Source organism: Anolis carolinensis, chromosome 4 (assembly GCF_035594765.1).
Source record: "Anolis carolinensis isolate JA03-04 chromosome 4, rAnoCar3.1.pri, whole genome shotgun sequence".
Lineage (NCBI taxonomy): Eukaryota > Metazoa > Chordata > Lepidosauria > Squamata > Dactyloidae > Anolis > Anolis carolinensis.
In genome coordinates this window covers 91,985,859-92,004,795 of record NC_085844.1, presented here as the reverse complement: position 1 = coordinate 92,004,795, position 18,937 = coordinate 91,985,859, and the positions used below count along the sequence as shown (strand labels likewise).

Genomic DNA, 18,937 nt, shown 5'->3' with positions numbered 1-18,937 from the left:
TTGAGTCTATTTCATTGCACTGAGTCTATTGCATTGCACCGAGTGGAAGTGGTGCCGCTTCATGAATGGGACCTATATTATCACGATGCTTTTATCGTATCCGCCCTTCTACAAATCCAAGAAACCTAATCTACGCTTTAGAATGAATACCATATTTTTAATTTTTTCAATTTACATGTTCATAAAAACAGTGAAACACGCCTCTATACATGTATATATGCATGAACCAGTGCCCTGGCTCACTTTGATGGAGTCCTGGGAGTTGTAGTTTCACAAGGCCTTCTCTGCCCAAGACTGCTAGGACCTCCCCAAAGTCCTGAATTCACTATGGGACAAAATTTGACCAAAAATTATTCTGTTTCTGATTTGAAAGTGCTATTTCCTGTTTCATTGTGTGGTCTTGACTTTGAAAGTAGCCATTATACTCCAGAAACTTTGTTTTTGTGGCTGCCACAAAGTATGTTGAATTAGTTGAGCGTCGAGGAGAGATTCATTGAAAAACTAGAGCAAAAGGTGCTACAGGATGTCCCGCAAAACACAAAGTTTGGGCAGTTTAATCAGCTTTCCCCATGTTTGTATGATAGAGCCAATTAGGAAGTGACATTTATAACCCAGGAACACAAATTGTGTCACATAGTGTAATGTCCAAGTGCATATTTATTCCACGGTTGAGATAGACGTACCTTCAGCGCGGAGGAGGAGGCTGCGCGCGCGCTCTGGCCATGTTCTGTGCGGGCCTTTGGAGACGTGCACGCGCAGAGGATGGGGGCGGGGCTAGAGGGACTCCGCCGGAAGCAGGGGAGGGAACATGTAAACATGTCACATTCCATCAAGTGATGTCAAACTACACTCATGCCACAGTGTTGATGCCAACTACAACAAGCACCCGGAGAGGTTTAACTAACAAACAGGGTAAGTTCGAGGTAGGGGAAAAAAAGAAGTTGATTTTCTATAGGTTTCAAGCCTGAAAGCAAAAGGAAAGTGGCACTTTTTGTCATCTCACAAACAAACACAAACCTGCCTAAACATCAAGGAGAGATTGTCGCTTCAAGCAGCTCGCTAACTCAAGATCAACTCCCTCCTTGATGGGAACTCTTTCAAATAAATTAGCAATATTTGTCTTTTAAGTGATCAGGCAATAGATTCCGTGCTTTTTTAAAAAAAGAGAGACATAAAGACATCGCCAAAGTCTTAACGCACTGCGATCAGAACCGACTTCCAGCGTCGTTTGGAAAGAAGGGCGGTTGCCTCCCCGCTTTCCATCCTTCTTTCCCAAAAGTGCCCTTCGTTAGTTAAAATTTCAAAGGTTTCGGACTTTTTCGAAAGAGAGATTTAGAATAAAAGAGGAGAGCGGTTTTCGCAAACGCCCCTCTAAATATCAAGAAGTCAGATACTGAGGAAGGCTCGAAGAAAGGGGAGGGGGCCGTTTAAGAGAAGGGGTGGACTACAGTCACTGCCAGGGAGGATTCTTCCACAATAATACTTTACCAAAATAATCCCAGCCCCGATCTCTATTTTGTTAAGGGAGAAATAAAACTTTATGCTTCCAATAGAACACATCCCGCCCTCTCTCCCTCTTCACTTCTTCCCTTCCTTCCTTCTCTCAATTTTTTCCTTTTTCTCCTTACCTTTCTTTCTTCTCTCCTTCCTTCCCTCCCTCTTTCGTTCCTTCCTTCTTTTCTTCCTTCCGTCCCTCCTTTTTACACTTTCCGTTTTCTCCCTTCCTTATTTCTTTCCTTTCCTTTCTTCTCTTCTCTCCCTCCCCTGTTCCCTCCCTCCCTCTTTCCTTCCTTCCTTCCTTCCTTCCTTCCTTCCTTCCTTCCTTCCTTCCTTCCTTCCTTCCTTCCTTCTTTTACTTCTTTCTTTTCTTCTGTCCTTTCTTCTCTCCTTCCCTTCCGCTCTCTTCCCCCTTCCCTCTTTCGTTCTTTCCTTCCTTCTTTCCTTCCTTCCCTCTCTTCCTTCCTTCCTTCGTTCTTTCCGTCCTTTCCTCCCTCTCTCCTTCTTCCTTTTTCCGTTCCTACCTTCTTTCCTTCTCTCCCTCTTCCTTCTTCCCTTCCCCCTCTTTTCTTTCCTTCCTTTTTCTTTGCTTTTCTTCTTTTCTTTCTTCCCTCCCACCCTCTTTCCTCCTTCCCTTACTCCTTCCTTCCCTTACTCCTTCCTTCCCTCCTCCCTTTCCTTCCTCCCTTCCTTCCTCCCTTCCTTCCTTCCTTCCTTCCTTCCTTCCTTCCTTCCTTCCTTCCTTCCTTCCTTCCTGTCCCTTCACTTCCGCTTCCTTCCCCCCCTTTCCTCTTTCCTTCCGACGCTCTTCTTTCTTTCCCCCCTTCCTCTCACCTTCTTTCCTTCCTTCCTTTCCCCACTTCCTCCCCTCTTCTTTCCTTCCCTCTTCCCTCCTTCCTTCCGACTTTACTTCCTCTTTCTCTCCCTCTTCCTTCCTTCTCAGAAATGGGGGTGAAAGGAGGGGCGAGCTGCCACTAAGGCCCCTTCCACACAGATAAAAAAAAATCCACATTTTCAGCTTTGAACTGGAATATATGGCAGTGTGGACTCAACCGAGTTCAAAGCAGGTCTTGTGGGATTTTCTGCCTGGATTATATGGCGGTATGGAAGGGCCCTTAGTTAATTAAATGAGCCAAAAAGTGACAGCTCTACCCCATTCCCTCTGGAAAGTTTTTTCTTCTCGTCCCGCTCCTTGCTCTATAGGCATAATATCGCTGGCATCCGGTGAATTGAGGTCCACTTCACCCAGACTTCTTCTTGCTACCATATGCCTCCAAGTCATTTCGCCTTGAGGCGACTATGATCATATTTTCCTCTGATCTTGGAAGCTATGTAGAGGAAGGACCTGGCCAAAGCACCTCCTCATATTCCTCGCCTAAGAAAGCCATGACATTCTTGAGATCTCAATAATTTCTCAATAAAACCTGGAAGTGATTCAGTGCTCACGATAGGTGAGCTTGTTATTCCTCCCACTGCTCTTGCCTGTTTCTTGCTTCTTCTTGCACTCTAGGGCAATGTGTTGTCGAAGGCTTTCATGGCCGAAATCACTGGGTTGCTGTGCGCCTTCCGGGCTGTATGACCATTATTCCAGAACCATTCTCACACCTATGGCAGGCATCCTCAGAGGTTGTGAGGTTTGTTGGAAATTAGACAAGTGGGGTTTATATATCTGTGGAATGTTCAGGGCGGGAGAAAGAACTCTTGTCTGTCTGAGGCAAGTGTGAATGTGGCAATTCATCACCTTGATTAGCATTGACTACACAGAGAAGTCATTGAAATCCACAAGCATATGCCGGCCACATGACCTTGGAGGTGTCTATGGACAACGCCGGCTCTTTGGCTTAGAAATGGAGATGAGCACCAACCCTCAGAGTCCGACACGACTAGAGGAATACCTTTACCTTTACCTTATAGACAATTTCAACAGAAAGGAAAAAAATGGAAAATGAACAAAATCTGGTTACCAGTATTAAAATACCCTAAAATCAGGACAGTAAATAAAGAACAACACTCTGAAAACAGGGAAATTCCAGACAAAAAACAATCAGGGCCAGCTAACACATCCCAACAAAGGATTCCCCCCAGGCAGGAATCAGACAGGCTTTAAAGCTGCAAGGCTATTCAATGCTAATCAAAGAGATTAATTGCCACATTCACACTTGCCTCCAACAAACAAATGTTCTTTCCCCCACCCTGGACCTTCCACAGATATATAAACCTCACTTGCTTAGTTTCCAAACCTCACAACTTCTGGGGTTGCCTGCCATATATGTGGGAGAAACGTCAGGAGAGAATGCTTCTGGAACATGGCCATAAAGCCCGGAAAACTCACAGCAATCTAGGGCAGTGGCTTGTCAAACTCTGACCTTCCAGATCTGGGGAGCTACAACTTCCTTAATTCCCCAGCATTGTTCATATTGGGACTCTGAATCCTAAAGAGAAGTTCCAGAAGTCCCTCAAACTCTTTCCTTTGAAATATTCCCAAAAAGGAAAGGAGAAAATCCGCTTTGATTTGGTTCAAAACCTGATGCAAGAGAGTCGGCCATCCTTGGGAGTCCAACGTACTGAAGATGGTTTCCTTTTGAGTGCAATAATAACAACACTATGTAACAACATTAGAAACATTTTCTGTTCCTGGTTTGCAAGTGTTATTTCCTGTTTCACTGTGCGAGACTGACTTTGAAAGTAGTTGTTCCTCTCCAGAAACTTCGTTTGTGTGGCTGCCACAAACTATGTGGAATTGGGTGAGATTCCAGGAGAGATTCATTGAAAAACTAAAGCAAATTGTGCCGCAAAATGTCCCGCAGAAACAAAGTTTTTGCGGTCGAATATACATTTTCCATGTTTTTATGATAGAACCAATTAGGAAATGACATTTATAACCCAGGAACAAAAAATCGTGTTATTACATAGACACAGTGTAATCTATGCATCTACTTTGTAGAATGAATGTAGTTTGTCACAACTTGAACCGCTATGGAATGCTGGGAGCTGTAGTTTTACAAGCGTTGGAGCCTTTCGCGCCAAAGGGTGCAGAGGCCTCGCCAAACTACAAATCCCAGCATTCCATAGAATGGCAAATAAAGCGCTCGGTGTTGCGGAAATAGGAAAATCTGCACCGATGGACATGAATACAGACAATCACACCTCTCTCTCTTTCTCAGAATAGGAATGAAGGGATTATATTTCTACCTCTTCGCCTGGAAACATCTGGGGAAAGCCCGTTTCAAAACTATCTGCAGCGGAACCTAACCGCGCCAAACGTGCGGCGTGAAAAGGCTGGTATTTATTTACAAGGCGCTTGGAAACAAAGATATTGATTCACTGCTCTTGCCTTCAGGTGGTTAGAGCCTTGGGGCTTCTTTTCTTTGCCCTGGTGGTTGGCTCAAAGCGACATCGCTTTTTTGGCAGGCTTTCTCTTGTCTGATCTCGGAGCCAAAACCGGATACGGATGGGACACATGTCTCAGGAAAACCCTCCCCAAGAATAATGGTTGGAAAGTTACAACAACTGAGTACAACCGAAGTTGCCAAATAAATGCATCGATCATTTCCGATCCCTGTAAATATTAGATTGCTTCACCTCATGTCTACTATTAGTTAAAACTGGACTGTGCTAAGAAATCCAGGCAGTTACATTGCAAAAGGAGTGAAGTTATCCTTCCTTTGCTGATGTCACTGATGTCTGAGGTTCCTTCGGGCCCTTCCACACAGCTCTATATCCCAGAATGTCAAGGCAGAAAATCCCACAGTATCTGCTTTGAACTGGAATACATGACAGTGTGGACTCAGGACCCTTAAACACAGCTCTATATCCCAGAATGTCAAGGCAGAAAATCCCACAATGTCTGCTTTGAACTGGAATATATGGCAGTGTGGACTCAGGACCCTTAAACACAGCTCTATATCCCAGAATATCAAGGCAGAAAATCCCACAATATCTGCTTTGAACTGGAATATATGGCAGTGTGGACTCAGGACCCTTCCACACAGCCCTATATCCCAGAATATCAAGGCAGAAAATCCCACAATATCTGCTTTGAACTGGAATATATGGCAGTGTGGACTCAGGACCCTTAAACACAGCCCTATATCCCAGAATATCAAGGCAAAAAATCCCACAATGTCTGCTTTGAACTAGGTTATCTGAGTCCACTCTGCCATACATTCCAGTTCAAAGCAGATATTGTGGGATTTTCTGCCTTGATATTCTGGGATATAGGGCTGTGTTTAAGGGTCCTGAGTCCACACTGCCATATATTCCAGTTCAAAGCAGATATTGTGGGATTTTCTGCCTTGACATTCTGGGATATAGGGCTGTGTGTAAGGGTCCTGAGTCCACACTGCCATATATTCCAGTTCAAAGCAGATATTGTGGGCTTTTCTGCCTTGATATTCTGGGTTATAGGGCTGTTTGGAAGGGCCCTTACACACAGCTGTATAAAATCCTACTTTATCTGCTTTGAACTGGGTTATGTTGCAGTGTAGACTCAGGACCCTTCCACACAGCCCTATAACTCAGGATATCAAGGCAGAATAACCCACAATATCTGCTTTGAAAAGGAATATCTATGTCCACACTGCCATGTATCCCAGTTCAAAGCAGATAATGTGGGATTTTATTCAGCTGTGTGGAAGGGGCCTCACATAGCCCAGTTCAAAGCAGATCCAGTAGAGTCTCACTTATCCAACTTCCACTTATCCAACATTCTGTATTATCCAATGCAGTTGGTGTTTTTGTAGACAATGTTTTTGTAAATGTTTTCAATACATTGCGATATTTTGGTGCTAAGTTCGTATTTATGTTACTGTATATTGAACTGCTTTTTCTGTCTATTTGTTGTAAAACATTACCTTTTGGTGCTTAATTTGTAAAATCATAATGTAATTTGATGTTTAATAGACTTTTCCTTAATCCCTCCTTATTATCCAACACTTTTACTTATCCAATGTTCTGCCGGGCGTTTATGTTGGATAAGTGAGACTCTACTGTATTGTGGATTATCTGCCTTGATATCCTGGGTTATATCGCTTTATGGAAGGGCCCTGAGACCACTTCCACACTGCCATATAATCTAGATTATCTAAGCAGATTATCCACACGATCTGTTTCAAACTGAGGCCCCTTCCACACAGCTGTAGAAAATCTACATTGAACTGGATTATATGGCAGTGTGGAATCAGATAGCTCAGTTCAAAGCAGATATTGTGGATTATCTGCCTTGATATTTTGGGTTATATGACTGTGTGGAAGAGCCCTGAGTCTACACTGCCACATAATCCAGTTCAAAACAGGTAATGTGGATTTTATTTGGCAATGTAGAAGAGGCCTCAGTGACTGTGAAAGGCCATCACAATAAATTATTTGTAACTAGTTCCCTTCAGGCTATGCTGAAGGCAGAGTATCAATCCCTATGATTCAGAGAGTAGCTGCTGCTGAACATAAAGAGAACATATACTCTATATGTCCTGGGGCAATATTTTTTATTCAAAGGATGTTTCCTAGGCTCTTTCCTCACAGCTGAACAAAATCCTACATTTTCTGCTTTGAATTGAGTTATATGGCAGTGTGGACTCAGATAACCCAGTTCAAAGCAGATATTGTGGGATTTTCTGCCTTGATATTCTGGGTTATATGGCTGTGTGCAAGGGCCCTTAGTCTCCATCTCCATCCTACCACTAATTTATATCTGAGGCCCCTTCCACACAGCTGCATAAAATCCATATTTACCTGGATTATATGGCAGTGTGCACTCAGATAATGCAGTTCAAAGCAAATATTGTGGATTGTCTGCCTTGATATTCTGGGTTATATGACTGTGTGAAATGTCCCTAAATCCTAACATTCCCTAAAGACACAAATCTTTTCTGATTTTGAGCGCTAAGCAGGGCCAGCTCTAGTTAGTACTTGGATGGGAGACAGCCAGCAAGATAAGGTTATTTGGGCTATATCTCAGAAAAAGGAACCATCTCTGAATATTCCTTATCTAAAAAACAGTTATGAAATTCATAGGATTGCTATAAGTCAACAGGTGATTTTGACCCATTCTACACTGCCATATAGTACAGGAAAGGAGATTCCATCTGAACATTAGGAAGAACTTCCTAACCGTGAGAGCTGTTCAGCAGTGGAACTTTCTGCCCCAAAGTGTGGTAGAGACTCCTTTTTTTTGGAGCCTTTTAAGCAGAGGCTGGATGGCCATCTGTTGGGGGTGTTTTGAATGTGATTTTCCTGCTTCTTGGCAGGGGGTCTGACTGGATTTTGTTCTGTTTTAACTTGTTTACACTTTGTCTTCTTTTGGGCCTGGCCTTATGTTAGCTGACCCAACTCCCTTTGGGGTGTGATGGCGGGATACAAAAATCTATTATTATTATTATTATTATTATTATTATTATTATTATTATTATTATTGTTATTATGAGGTCTCTTCCAACTCTATGATTCTACATAAAATCCAGATTATTTGCTTTGAAATTGATTATATGGCAGCAAAGACTCAAAATCCAGTTCAAAACAGATAATATGGATTCTTTGCTTTGATAATCTGGATTGTATAGCAGTGCAGAAGGAGCCTTTAAGGCACACATACACAGTGGAGTATTCCCTAAGAAGCAGGAGTGTTGGATTGGGCTACATGCTTCTTTGATTTTAATGGGATTTATTGCCAAATATGAAGATTAATTGGGATGAACACTGCAATCTTATGAATTGTCTTTCGGAAGTCTGTCTCATTGATTTCAGTAGAACTTCATTCCAAATAAGTGTATGATTACAACCAGGATCTATTGGATTTGATGTGATTGACCATAATGGTGGCTGGGTGGGTTCATGTTAAGGAGCTGTCCATTGTGCTGATCTCTTTGGGGATAGGGTTTATGACCTTGTATACATTATTTAAAACAGTGGTTCTCAACCTGTGGGTCCTCAAGTGTTTTGTCCTACAACTTCAGAAATCCCAGCCAGTTTACCAGCTGTTAGGATTTCTGGGAGTTGAAAGCCAAAATATCTGAGGACTCTCAGGTCAAGGGATTGGAGAATGCAGCATTCCATATGACAATAATGCAAGATAGGTTTGTATTACGGTTGATACATGGCATATGGGGAAAGTGTGACTTAGGACAAAAGGCTTAAGCTATATAGTGTGCTGATGACTTTGGGCAAAGTTTGAAGCAGGGATTTGGTTATTGTAGCAAACTGGTATAATCCACTCTATATTAATATGCTATTTATGCCATAGGTCTCACAGGGAGTTAAAATGCAGCTCATTCTCCATTTCTCTCTGCACATGTGCTTTCAAGTGGCCTGCCAACTAACATCAATCCCATGACTAATTGTTGGTTCCATTGTAATAATATAATATAATTATATAATAATATAATCATTATATTGTTATATATCAATATATAGTAGAGTCTCACTTATCCAATATTCACTTATCCAATGTTCTGGATTATCCAATGCAGTCTGCCTCCCACCTGGATCCACAGCTGTTTCTCTAGGCATCAAGGACTGAACTTTTTACACATTTAATTCCCGACAATGTTGTTATTGTAACTTCATTTTATGCGATTTTATCTCTATTTCTAGTCAATTTGTTAGTAGCCAGTGTTTTTGTAGTCAATGTTTTCAATACATTGTGATGTTTTGGTGCCAAATTTATAAATACAATAATTACTACATAAGTTTACAGTGTATTGAACTGCTTTTTCTGTCAATTTGTTGTAAAACATGATGTTTTGGTGCATAATTTGTAAAATCATAATGTAATTTGACGTTTAATAGGCTTTTCCTTAATTTCTCCTTATTATCCAACATTTTCGCTAATCCAACGTTCTGTCAGCCCATTTATGTTGGACAAGTGAGACTCTACTGTATATATAATCATTATATATTATTAATATAATTGTTGGTTTCATTGTAATAATGCAAATATTACAAATATTAGCTAAGGTAAATATTGAGTTATTATGTTCTCATGATTCACCGGCCCAGTCTAAAATTTCTCTTTAAGTCAAAGTTGAATTTATTTGGGGAGAAAGAAAAGGAATGCAATTTGAAGCAAACAAATATAAGGCAGGTCCCTCTCCCAAGAAGCTTACAATATAAATTCCTTGTAGTTGTAGTTCTCCTCTATTGCTTGTTGAATAGGTTGGTGCTTTGAAAACTCACTTTTTTGAAGCAATGACTCATAGAATTGCTCAAGGGGAGGATTCTCGGAGCAACAGTCAACAAAAAAGAGTAGCATTTCTAATCTGTGATGTTGAGAGCTTTCTGTACTGACTGATGTTTCAGTATTAGGCAAGGGCAATAAAAGCTTATACAAACTGCAGAATTTCACAGCTGGGGAGTGACAGGTGCCCTATTCTCAATTCCTAGCTCGGCCAGTTTTTCAAGTTACTACCCTTGTTCACCCCTTTTGTCAAACATACCAAACTCCTAAACTTTATAGTATCAGGAAGCTTGTGTTTTTATAAGGGGTGAGGGAAAGAAATATAGTCCAGAAAGTGATTTTATTGGGACCCCTTTAAAAAATAGCTTCAGAACTTTGGTTGACTGCTGGAGAATTGCAACATCCTTTCTCACTGCTGTGGGGCCACTGTACAGGATTTTTACAGAACCAAGAGATTAAGTGTACAAAAAGAAATTCAGAGAGATTTCTCTCCATCAGGTGGGAAAGGTATTAAAAGTGTCATGGAATAGCACTTGCTAAAGTCCACACCCTGGGAAGTGTCCGCTGACCAGTTCTTGGATCCTCCTATCCCTGCCTTCTGTCTTTTTTCCTGTTGTTGTCTCTTCACCAGCCGTCCCTCACAAACAAGCATAGAGATGACCAAAGAGAATAAGATTTCTATGTTGGAAGGCAGTACCAATTTGGTCCAGAGAGACCCCAAGTTAATAGGTAATAGACCGCTGGGCTAAGTAATTAAGTTAGGATGGGTAAAGTACAACTCTCCAGATGCTTTACAGCAGTGGTTCTCAACCTATGGGTCCCTAGATGTTTTGGCCTTCAACTCCCAGAAATCCTAACAGCTGGTAAACTGGCTGGGATTTCTGGGAGTTGTAGGCCAAAACACCTGGGGACCCACAGGTTGAGAAGCACTGTTCTAGGGTATCAAGAGCAATGGTTGGATGGTGTAGCTGTGACTATCATACACATTGCTTTATGTCCCCTATGTTTCTATTGTGTCCTCAGGAGCAGCAGAGCAATTGTGGTCCATGGACAGAGACCAGCTTTGAAGCACTTGGCTGCCAGTCCAAGAAAAGAAAAAAATGGTTGAAGTCAGTGGATACCAGTATTTGCCTACTTCTATCTGTGGTTGTGAAAGCTGGGCAGTGAAGAAAGTTGATAGAAAATAAGTAGGTATTTGAACTCTCCCTAGAAGCCAAGATGACTAAATTGAGACTGTCATTCTTTGGACGTATCACGCAAAGAGCTGACTCATTAGAAAAGACAGTCTTGCAGAGAAAGGAAGAAAAAACTTGCCTTGGAAAAGTAGAAAGCAGTAAGAAAAGAGGAAGATCTCAATTCAGATGGATAGATTTAATCAAGGAAATCATTGCCCCCAGTTTTCAAGACATGAGCAGGACTATGAATGACTCTTGGGCCCTTTCTACGTGGCCATATAAAATCCAGATTATTTCATTTGAACTGGATTATGTAGCAGTGCAGACTCATTTAATCCAGTTCAAAGTGGGTTATGTGGATTATTTGCTTTGATAATCTGGATTATAAGGCAGTCTAGAAGGAGCCTTGGAAGTATCTCATGCATAAGGGTCACCAGAAGTTAAAGGGCCCTTCCACACAGCCATATAACTCAGAATATCAAGGCAGAAAATCCCACAATATCTGCTTTGAACTGGGTTAGCTGAGTCCACACTGCCATATAGTCCAGTTCAAAGCAGAATATGTGAGATTTTATTCAGCTGTGTGGAAGGGGCTGGAGTCAATTTGATCCAGCAAAATGCCTTCACCCAGCCCTTCATGGTGGTTATCTTGTTCTAGTTATTCTATACAACAAAATGTGCCAGTTCTTGAATATTGGGGAAGGGGGAATTGTTGATTTCCTACGTCAGTTATCTTAAGGCCCCTTCTACATTGCCATATAATCCAGATTATCAAAGCAGAAAATCCACATTATTTGCTTTGAACTGGATTATGAGTCTACACTGCCATATAATCCAGTTCAAAACAGATAATGTGGATTTTATATGGCAGTGTAGAAGGGGCCTAAGAAGCACTTTATTAGAAGACACTGCCAATCCTGAAATAAGATTCAGGTGCTAGCATGCTCCAGTTCTTGATCTTTGCCTCAAGACTCAGAATGTCACGGGCCAGCTTTGGAATTGTCTTCTAATGGAAAATATTAATGGCACATTGTGTCAAAGCTTTGACCCAGCTCCCAACTTCAGAGTAATGGCAGCAGGAACTGAGACACATAAACCCTGGTCTTGCATGGAAAATAAAAGAAACAAAACCAGCTTTTAATATGTCAACAGCAAATCTGCCTTTTCAGATATTTTATAACACACACATATTTGCAAATATAGCAGTTTGAGGACACTTGCCCTCAGTTTAGTTGTCACCTCAACTAGCATTGAAATAACAAGTAAACAAAGGGCGTTATCATGCTACACTGTTATAGGGCTATTATTCTACTTTAACTACCATGGCAACATTTTATGGAATGCTGAGATTTACAGTTTAGGGAGGGGCATTTAGAAATCTTGGTCCTCATTAAACTGCAAACCTTTCCATGCCACAGAGAGTTTCCATGGCAGTTAAAATGGAATGATAATGCTATAACAATGTAGTGTGATAAAATCCAAAAATGCAGGGTTGATATATGATCTGCTATGGTTTATCCTGAGCACTGAAACTGAGACAAGAACCTCAAAGGCTTCTGATTGATTAGATAAAAATTATACCGTCCTGGGATATAAACAAGGAATTGTAGGAAAAAGTTAGAACATCCAACAACAAGGTTACTGATATAGAGGGTTGTGGCTCAAGGTATTGGTGTGCAAGCATATGTGTTTTCTCCCAACACCAAAATGCCTAAGATTTCAGTATCATTAGGTATTTTTTTAGCATCTGAGGCAGTAAATCACAGATGCATGGAAGCAAGACTATAACAATGAGATATTAAATGAAAAACAATTAGTTGCCTTTTCATGTCTCCAAACTAGCTGTCCCATATCACTGCCTCACTTTGCCTAACAGTAGGGATAGCTCGTTTCCTGAGGGCAAACAATATGCTTACTGGATCCACCTCTACATTGACTCAGCAAACAAATCAAATAACATTCTGAGAACTGGGGCTGAGATTCATCTTGTTTGTTTAAAAGTGAATCAGATGGTTTCCAAGTTAAAAACCTACAGGAGGTATTGTGCAACAAAATCATGACAACATAATTAAACAGATCTAAGACCCTGTGATATTGAAACACATTTTATAAAGCTGAAAAATGATTACAGTGTTTCCTCACTACTTTGCAGATTGCTTTTTGTGGTTTTTCAATAAACTCTAAAATTCTAAAATAATATATTATTAATCATAAAAAAATTACAATTTACAACCTAAGGAAGGGAGGAAGGAGAAGCTGGAGAGAAAAGGAGCCCAAGCGGCATTGAGAGGAGAAGGAGGCGATTTATCAACACACGATTGTTTGATAAAGACTTATAATAGCGTATAACTACTAAAATAATGTATAAATACCCTGATTCCCCGAAAATAAGACAGTCTCTTATATTAATTTTTGCTCCCAAAGATGCGCTAGGTGTTATTTTCAGGGGATGTCTTATTTTTCCACAAAGAAGAATTCACATTTATGGTTGAATTTTTAAAAATGAAAATTTATTATCTACTGTACAGTAGTTGTCATCACAAAACAGCATAACCAAACTGTGAATCCTTTCAAGAATTTCTATATTATATTTTATTGCTATACTGTTTTAAAATTACTGTTTTAAATTTATGTTTGTATGTACATTTATGTTGTTGTTGGGCTTGTCCCTGTGTAAGCTGCCCTGAGTCCCTTTTGGGAGATGGAGGTGGGATACAAGAATAAATGTATTATCATATTATTATTATTATTTCTTGTTACTACCTTTATTTCCATGTACAACAATCTATGGTATGTACATTTACCAATCCTGCATGCTCTGGTGTTCTGTTCGGTGGGCATGCTTCCAAACAAAAACTTTACTAGGTCTTACTTTCGAGGGAGGCCTTATATTTAGCAATTCAGCAAAACCTCTACTAAGTCTTATTTTCTGGGGATGTCTTATTTTCAGGGAAACAGGGTATATAGTGTCCCTACTTCGCGGATTTTCACTTACTGGGAGTGGTTCTGGAACCTAACCCCCGCGATAAGTGAGGGAACACTGTATAGTAATATCCTCCCCCTGATGTCACCCCAGTGCTAGCATGTTTGCACGAAAGTGGAACGGGCCCATTGCAGCAGATAAGTGATGGGAAGATGGTGCAATCTGTATTGACAGGTTTTCCCGTCAATATCAGATAATGAGTTTATTGTGGGGAGGTGTGGTAGACTAGCAATGGGATCCACACAATGTGGTGGCACAATGCGGTTTGCCACCTTCATGAGATAAAGTCCAAGGTCTGACATTATTACAGGCGTATATCTGACATTGAGATATCATTTCCATCTTTGCTTGATGTAGTGTATTGTCTGTGTAAGTTTGTATGAAAGTTTTCTTCTGATGATCAGATTTTTGTTTTGCATATTTCCTCTTATGGTGCCTCTTTTTCTTTAGATGCCTTTTTAAATGCTCAACTGAAGTCAAAAGTTACTGCAATGAGAAAAGAAAGTCTGGCACAGAAAGGAAGCAAAAATATGCCTTGGTAAGGTAGAAAGTAGTAGGGAAAGAGGAAGATCTCAATCCAGATGGATAGACTTACTCAAGGAAATCAATAACCCCTGCTTTCAAGACCTGAGCAGGACTATGAATGACCAGGGCACTTTTTCAATACACAAAAATTTTAATTCCCATTTTATATATAACCACTACACACTAATTAATCATAACACACAATATCAGTTACTTGAAACAGGTGCCTCACTCTGGCTATTGCTTTGTATTTAAACATACATAAGCGGATTCTATGCCATAGCTATTTGCTGTTAGAGATGGAGACACACATTATAACTACCAAGAGAAATGTCACCGAGACTTTGCACAGAGCATTTGAAAGTGTGCATATTTGGACTGTGTACAATCAACACCGTTGCTTGCTCATTTTTGCATATGTAAATTCTGCATCCCACAGTCTCCTTAGACGAGGAATCCTCTAACTTTTTAAGCTGAGGGCCGGTTCGCGGTCCGTCCGACTGTCGAGGGGCCGGACTATTTGAAAAAGATATGAACAAATTCCTATGCACACTGCACAAATCTTATTTGTAGTGCAAAAAATCACATGAAAAAACAATACAAATGGCTTTGGAGAGCCACATCTGGCTGCGGGACTTAGTTTTGGGACCCCTGCTACATATGGTTGTGGTGTTTTTTTCTTTTTGCAAAATTTCTGTGCAGCATGAGTGTAAGCATACTCATCCAGCTCTTTAGTCTGAATAAGCAGGCCCAGGACTGAGTTGCACATCTACATAAAGACAATGTACTAAATTTTATGAGTTTCATTCCAATTGCTATGCTGCTAGCAATAAAGTTTGAGTAAGAGGGGAAAGTACAATTTCTTATTTTCATGAGAACACAGGAAGGCAAAAATAATGGCAGCTCTGTTATTTTCATAGAGATTGCTTCAGAGCTCCACATGAAAGTGAAAATAGTTGAAAATAGTGTGTTGTTTTGAAGAGTAGTTAGTGCTAGAAATTAAATTTAAAAGCATTGTGGATCAAACCTTGTAGGACAGTGGTTCCCAACCTGTAGTCCATGGATCACCAGTGGTCGCCAAGAACTAAAATATGCTCTGTGGCCTCACTATTATTACACCATTGCAATGAGAGTGACTGATCTCACAAAACTGAGTCAATGGGGATGTCAGGAGGGGAGAGGCTAACTATCCACAAAAGGCACAACAACAAGCCTCCTGACTGCTGCTTCTCCTCCTCATTCTTCCCCTAAGCGGAGACGTTCCATTTGGCACCTGGAAGCGGAGGCACCTTGGTGTCTTCATTTTTAGGCCTGTTCCTGGGATTATTTGGAGTGTTGATTCAGAAAATTGCATTGTATAGACCACATCAGCTCTAGATTCTTAAACATGGTTTTCTGTGGGTGAGCAGATGGTGACTACTGGATGGCATATATTCTGTATCAGAAACTAGAGCTGATGTGGTCTATCCAATGCAGTTTTCTGAATCAGCACCCCGAATAACCAAACCAAATCTAAAGTTAACCAAAACTGATTCGTAACCCTTTTGATACTAATGTTGGAGAGTGTTCCCTGTTCAAAGTTGTCCCTGGTCAAAAAAAAATTGGGAACCCCTGCTATAGGAGAACGTAAAGGAATCCGGTTCTCTGTAAAATCCTCCAGCTAAGATTTGTTCTTGAGGTGAGGATTTTGTTTTTAATTTTAGGAGCCAGTTTTCTCTTTGATTTGGGTGTGTATGTATTGTACTAAACAAGTACGCACACACCCCTTGGTTTTTCTTCTGTAAGAAGCACACTGAAGTTTTTAATGCTTTTAAAAGGACCATTAGGTTTACATTTATGGAGGCATAAGTCTTATGGTGTCCAGTGGAGCTTACATCTGAGTAAGTGTTTCTAGATTTGCAAGATAAGATTGCATTAAAAAAACCCCACAAGTTTCCTTGCTGTAGGGTAGAAACTAACAACATAGTCTTATACATATGATCATAGAAGTAAGTGTTCATTGAGTGGTGAATTCATTTAGTATTGCAAACTTACATCGAAAGATCTTCTAACATGCCACTTTTTGTTACTTTTTGAGTTTTTAATAAAGTCATACATAACACAGTGATTAACAAATAGAAAAATTCTCAACGGTTTTACCCTTGATGACAATAAAGATAAGGGTCCCCCCCCAGGCTTAAAAATATTTTAAAATGTGTGTCTGTTTTTTGGTAAGGGAAGCAAACCTAACTGATAGCCACATGTTATTAAGCCAAGAGCACAAGCAAATCTTCATTCTAATGGACAGAGTGTCTCTGTGTATGTGTTAATCTGAATTTATCCAATGTCCAGTATTGATTTGTTCTGAAAATGTCAGCATTGAGAAATTTCAGTAGATAAAGTGTTAAAGTGGGGAAGCAATATGTGGTAGCGAAATAGCCCTTATAGTGGGACAAAAAGCAGCAGAGATACAACAAATGGCTTAAACAACAGATCAATATGTTGGATATTATGAAATGGACTAAAATCCTATGGCAATGCCTTGTTCTAGTTTTTTAATTCCCACTTCATATTTCGCCATCTGAAATAAATGCTTTATTATTAATAGCATCTGAAGAAATGCATATTTGACCTTGATTGAGTTTTAAAAGATCACCCAATCGCACAAATATATTGACCTTTCGGATTTTGTTGCTCAACCTTTTCCAAATGATAATCCAAGGGCCCTTCCACACAGCCATATAACGCAGGGCCCTTCCAGACAGGCCCTGTATCCCAGGAACTGATCACATGTTTTCTGTTTATCGCAGATTATCTGGCAGCGTGGACTCATATAATCCATCTTAAAGCAGAAAACATGGGATCAGATCCTGGAATAGAGGGCCTGTCTGGTAAAGCCCCCAGAATATCAAGGCAGATAATCCACAATATCTGCTTTGAATTAGGTTATCTGAGTCCACATTGCCATATAATCCAGTCCAACATGGATTTTATACAGCTGTGTAGAAAGGACCTACGTTTCAGTTTATTACTACACTATTGAAAATGCATTAGACGATTTTACACAAATGTCATAATTAAAAGTGTCTGTTTTTTAGATCAGCATTTTGCAATTCTCTTGATAGGCATAATTTAGTCTCAGGATACTTTAAAGTCTTGCTTACTCAATGAAAGAGATATAAACACATAATTTAAAGAAACGGAACTTCAAAGTACTTCATATGGCTTACATCCTGATGTTAATAAATCTATGACATGTAGAAAATTCCGCTAGTGTCTTTTTCTTTGTGATTTTCAATTTGCTTATAATTTATATATATATACGTGTATTTACTTTCAAAGCATAGATGACATAATTATTGTGAAGTGTGATTTTAGTATGACATGGCTCAGCTTTGATTCAAGGAGGCATCATTATCCAAAGGGTAAGAAAAAAGTTCTTACTTACCACCTGGAAGAAGCCCATGTTTTATAGGTTCCGGCGTGTTGCTGGTATCCGAAGCAGAAGACATAATTAAGCGGGAATATATAGTGCCCTTGGGTTACAGGAATACAGCATTGAGCGCAGCAAAAGGTGAGGCTTGTAAACTTCTCTGGCCTTGGGATAGAGGCTACAGTAACCTTCAGTGAAAGTCAGGGAGTAGTCCATCAACAGCATGTGTGTGTGAGTGCGCGCACACACACATTCAACAATTCAGAAAGTAACAGGGCTCTCTTTCAATGGACTCTGTCCCCTTTCCAGCATTAGTGACCCTCGGTAAACCAGCCATAGCATTTCACGATGGTCTCTAATCAGAAGAATCGGGAGCTGGGATAGGCTTGGCCTGGTCACATGATTCCATCCGAGTTGATAAGAAGACCCTGTTATAAAATGACAGCAAAAAGAAAAAAAAAGAGAGAGAGATAAGGACTCCTGACTGATAAGGACAGAGAAATGATTAACTCTAGGCTGAAGAAGTGCTATGGAGCAGAGAAAGAAAAAGAGGGAAGGCTGTAAACTTGTTGGGGAGGGGGGCGGAAGATCATACTGAAGTTATCCCTCCCCTCCCCATGTTGCAAAGTAAAGGGTAACACCTATAAACTCATGTTTGTGACCTGGCCTCTTGATGTCATCATCTCTTTACAGAGTGGACAACAACGGTGAGCTCTTTGGGCTTCTGCAAATAGCTCGGGAAGGCAGAGCAAGCAAACCGTCATCCCTTAAACCAGGACTGCCAAAAGATTTATTGTTCTATATCCCATTGCATTACCATGGGGCAAGCCCGTGGTGATTTTCTGTCTGACACAAACATTTTATTGCACCTATTCATTAGACAGAAGACTAACCCCAGCTTGTTTGTCCAATAGTCACCAGTTAAAAGTGTAAACTATTCTTTTCTTCAATAGCTTAAGTCTTTTATTGCATAGACAGATATGATTATCCTGGGAAAATAATGGCTCACTCACAGTTGGGGTGCCGTTAAGCCATCTGATTAGGATGAGCAAAGTTTCTCCTGCAATAAGCATCATAAACATCTGATGAGAAGAATTCACCAGTTGGACTTTGTCTAAATTTCAGCACCATCTAACATTGACAGGATCTGTTCATAATTTTGCACATATCTGCTT

The 18,937-nt window shown here is 40.3% G+C and overlaps 1 protein-coding gene across 1 annotated transcript in view; it reads right to left on the bottom strand.

Moving 5' to 3' along the window:
• Positions 1-18,096, bottom strand: part of nr5a2 (nuclear receptor subfamily 5 group A member 2) — a 158,201-nt gene extending 140,105 nt beyond the window's left edge. Inside the window, exon 1 of the mRNA XM_008115022.3 lies at positions 17,778-18,096. Within this exon, the coding sequence (XP_008113229.2) occupies positions 17,778-17,841 (64 nt within the window). The 5' untranslated portion in view covers positions 17,842-18,096. The remainder of the gene's footprint in view (positions 1-17,777) is intronic.
• Positions 18,097-18,937: the final 841 nt, after the last annotated feature.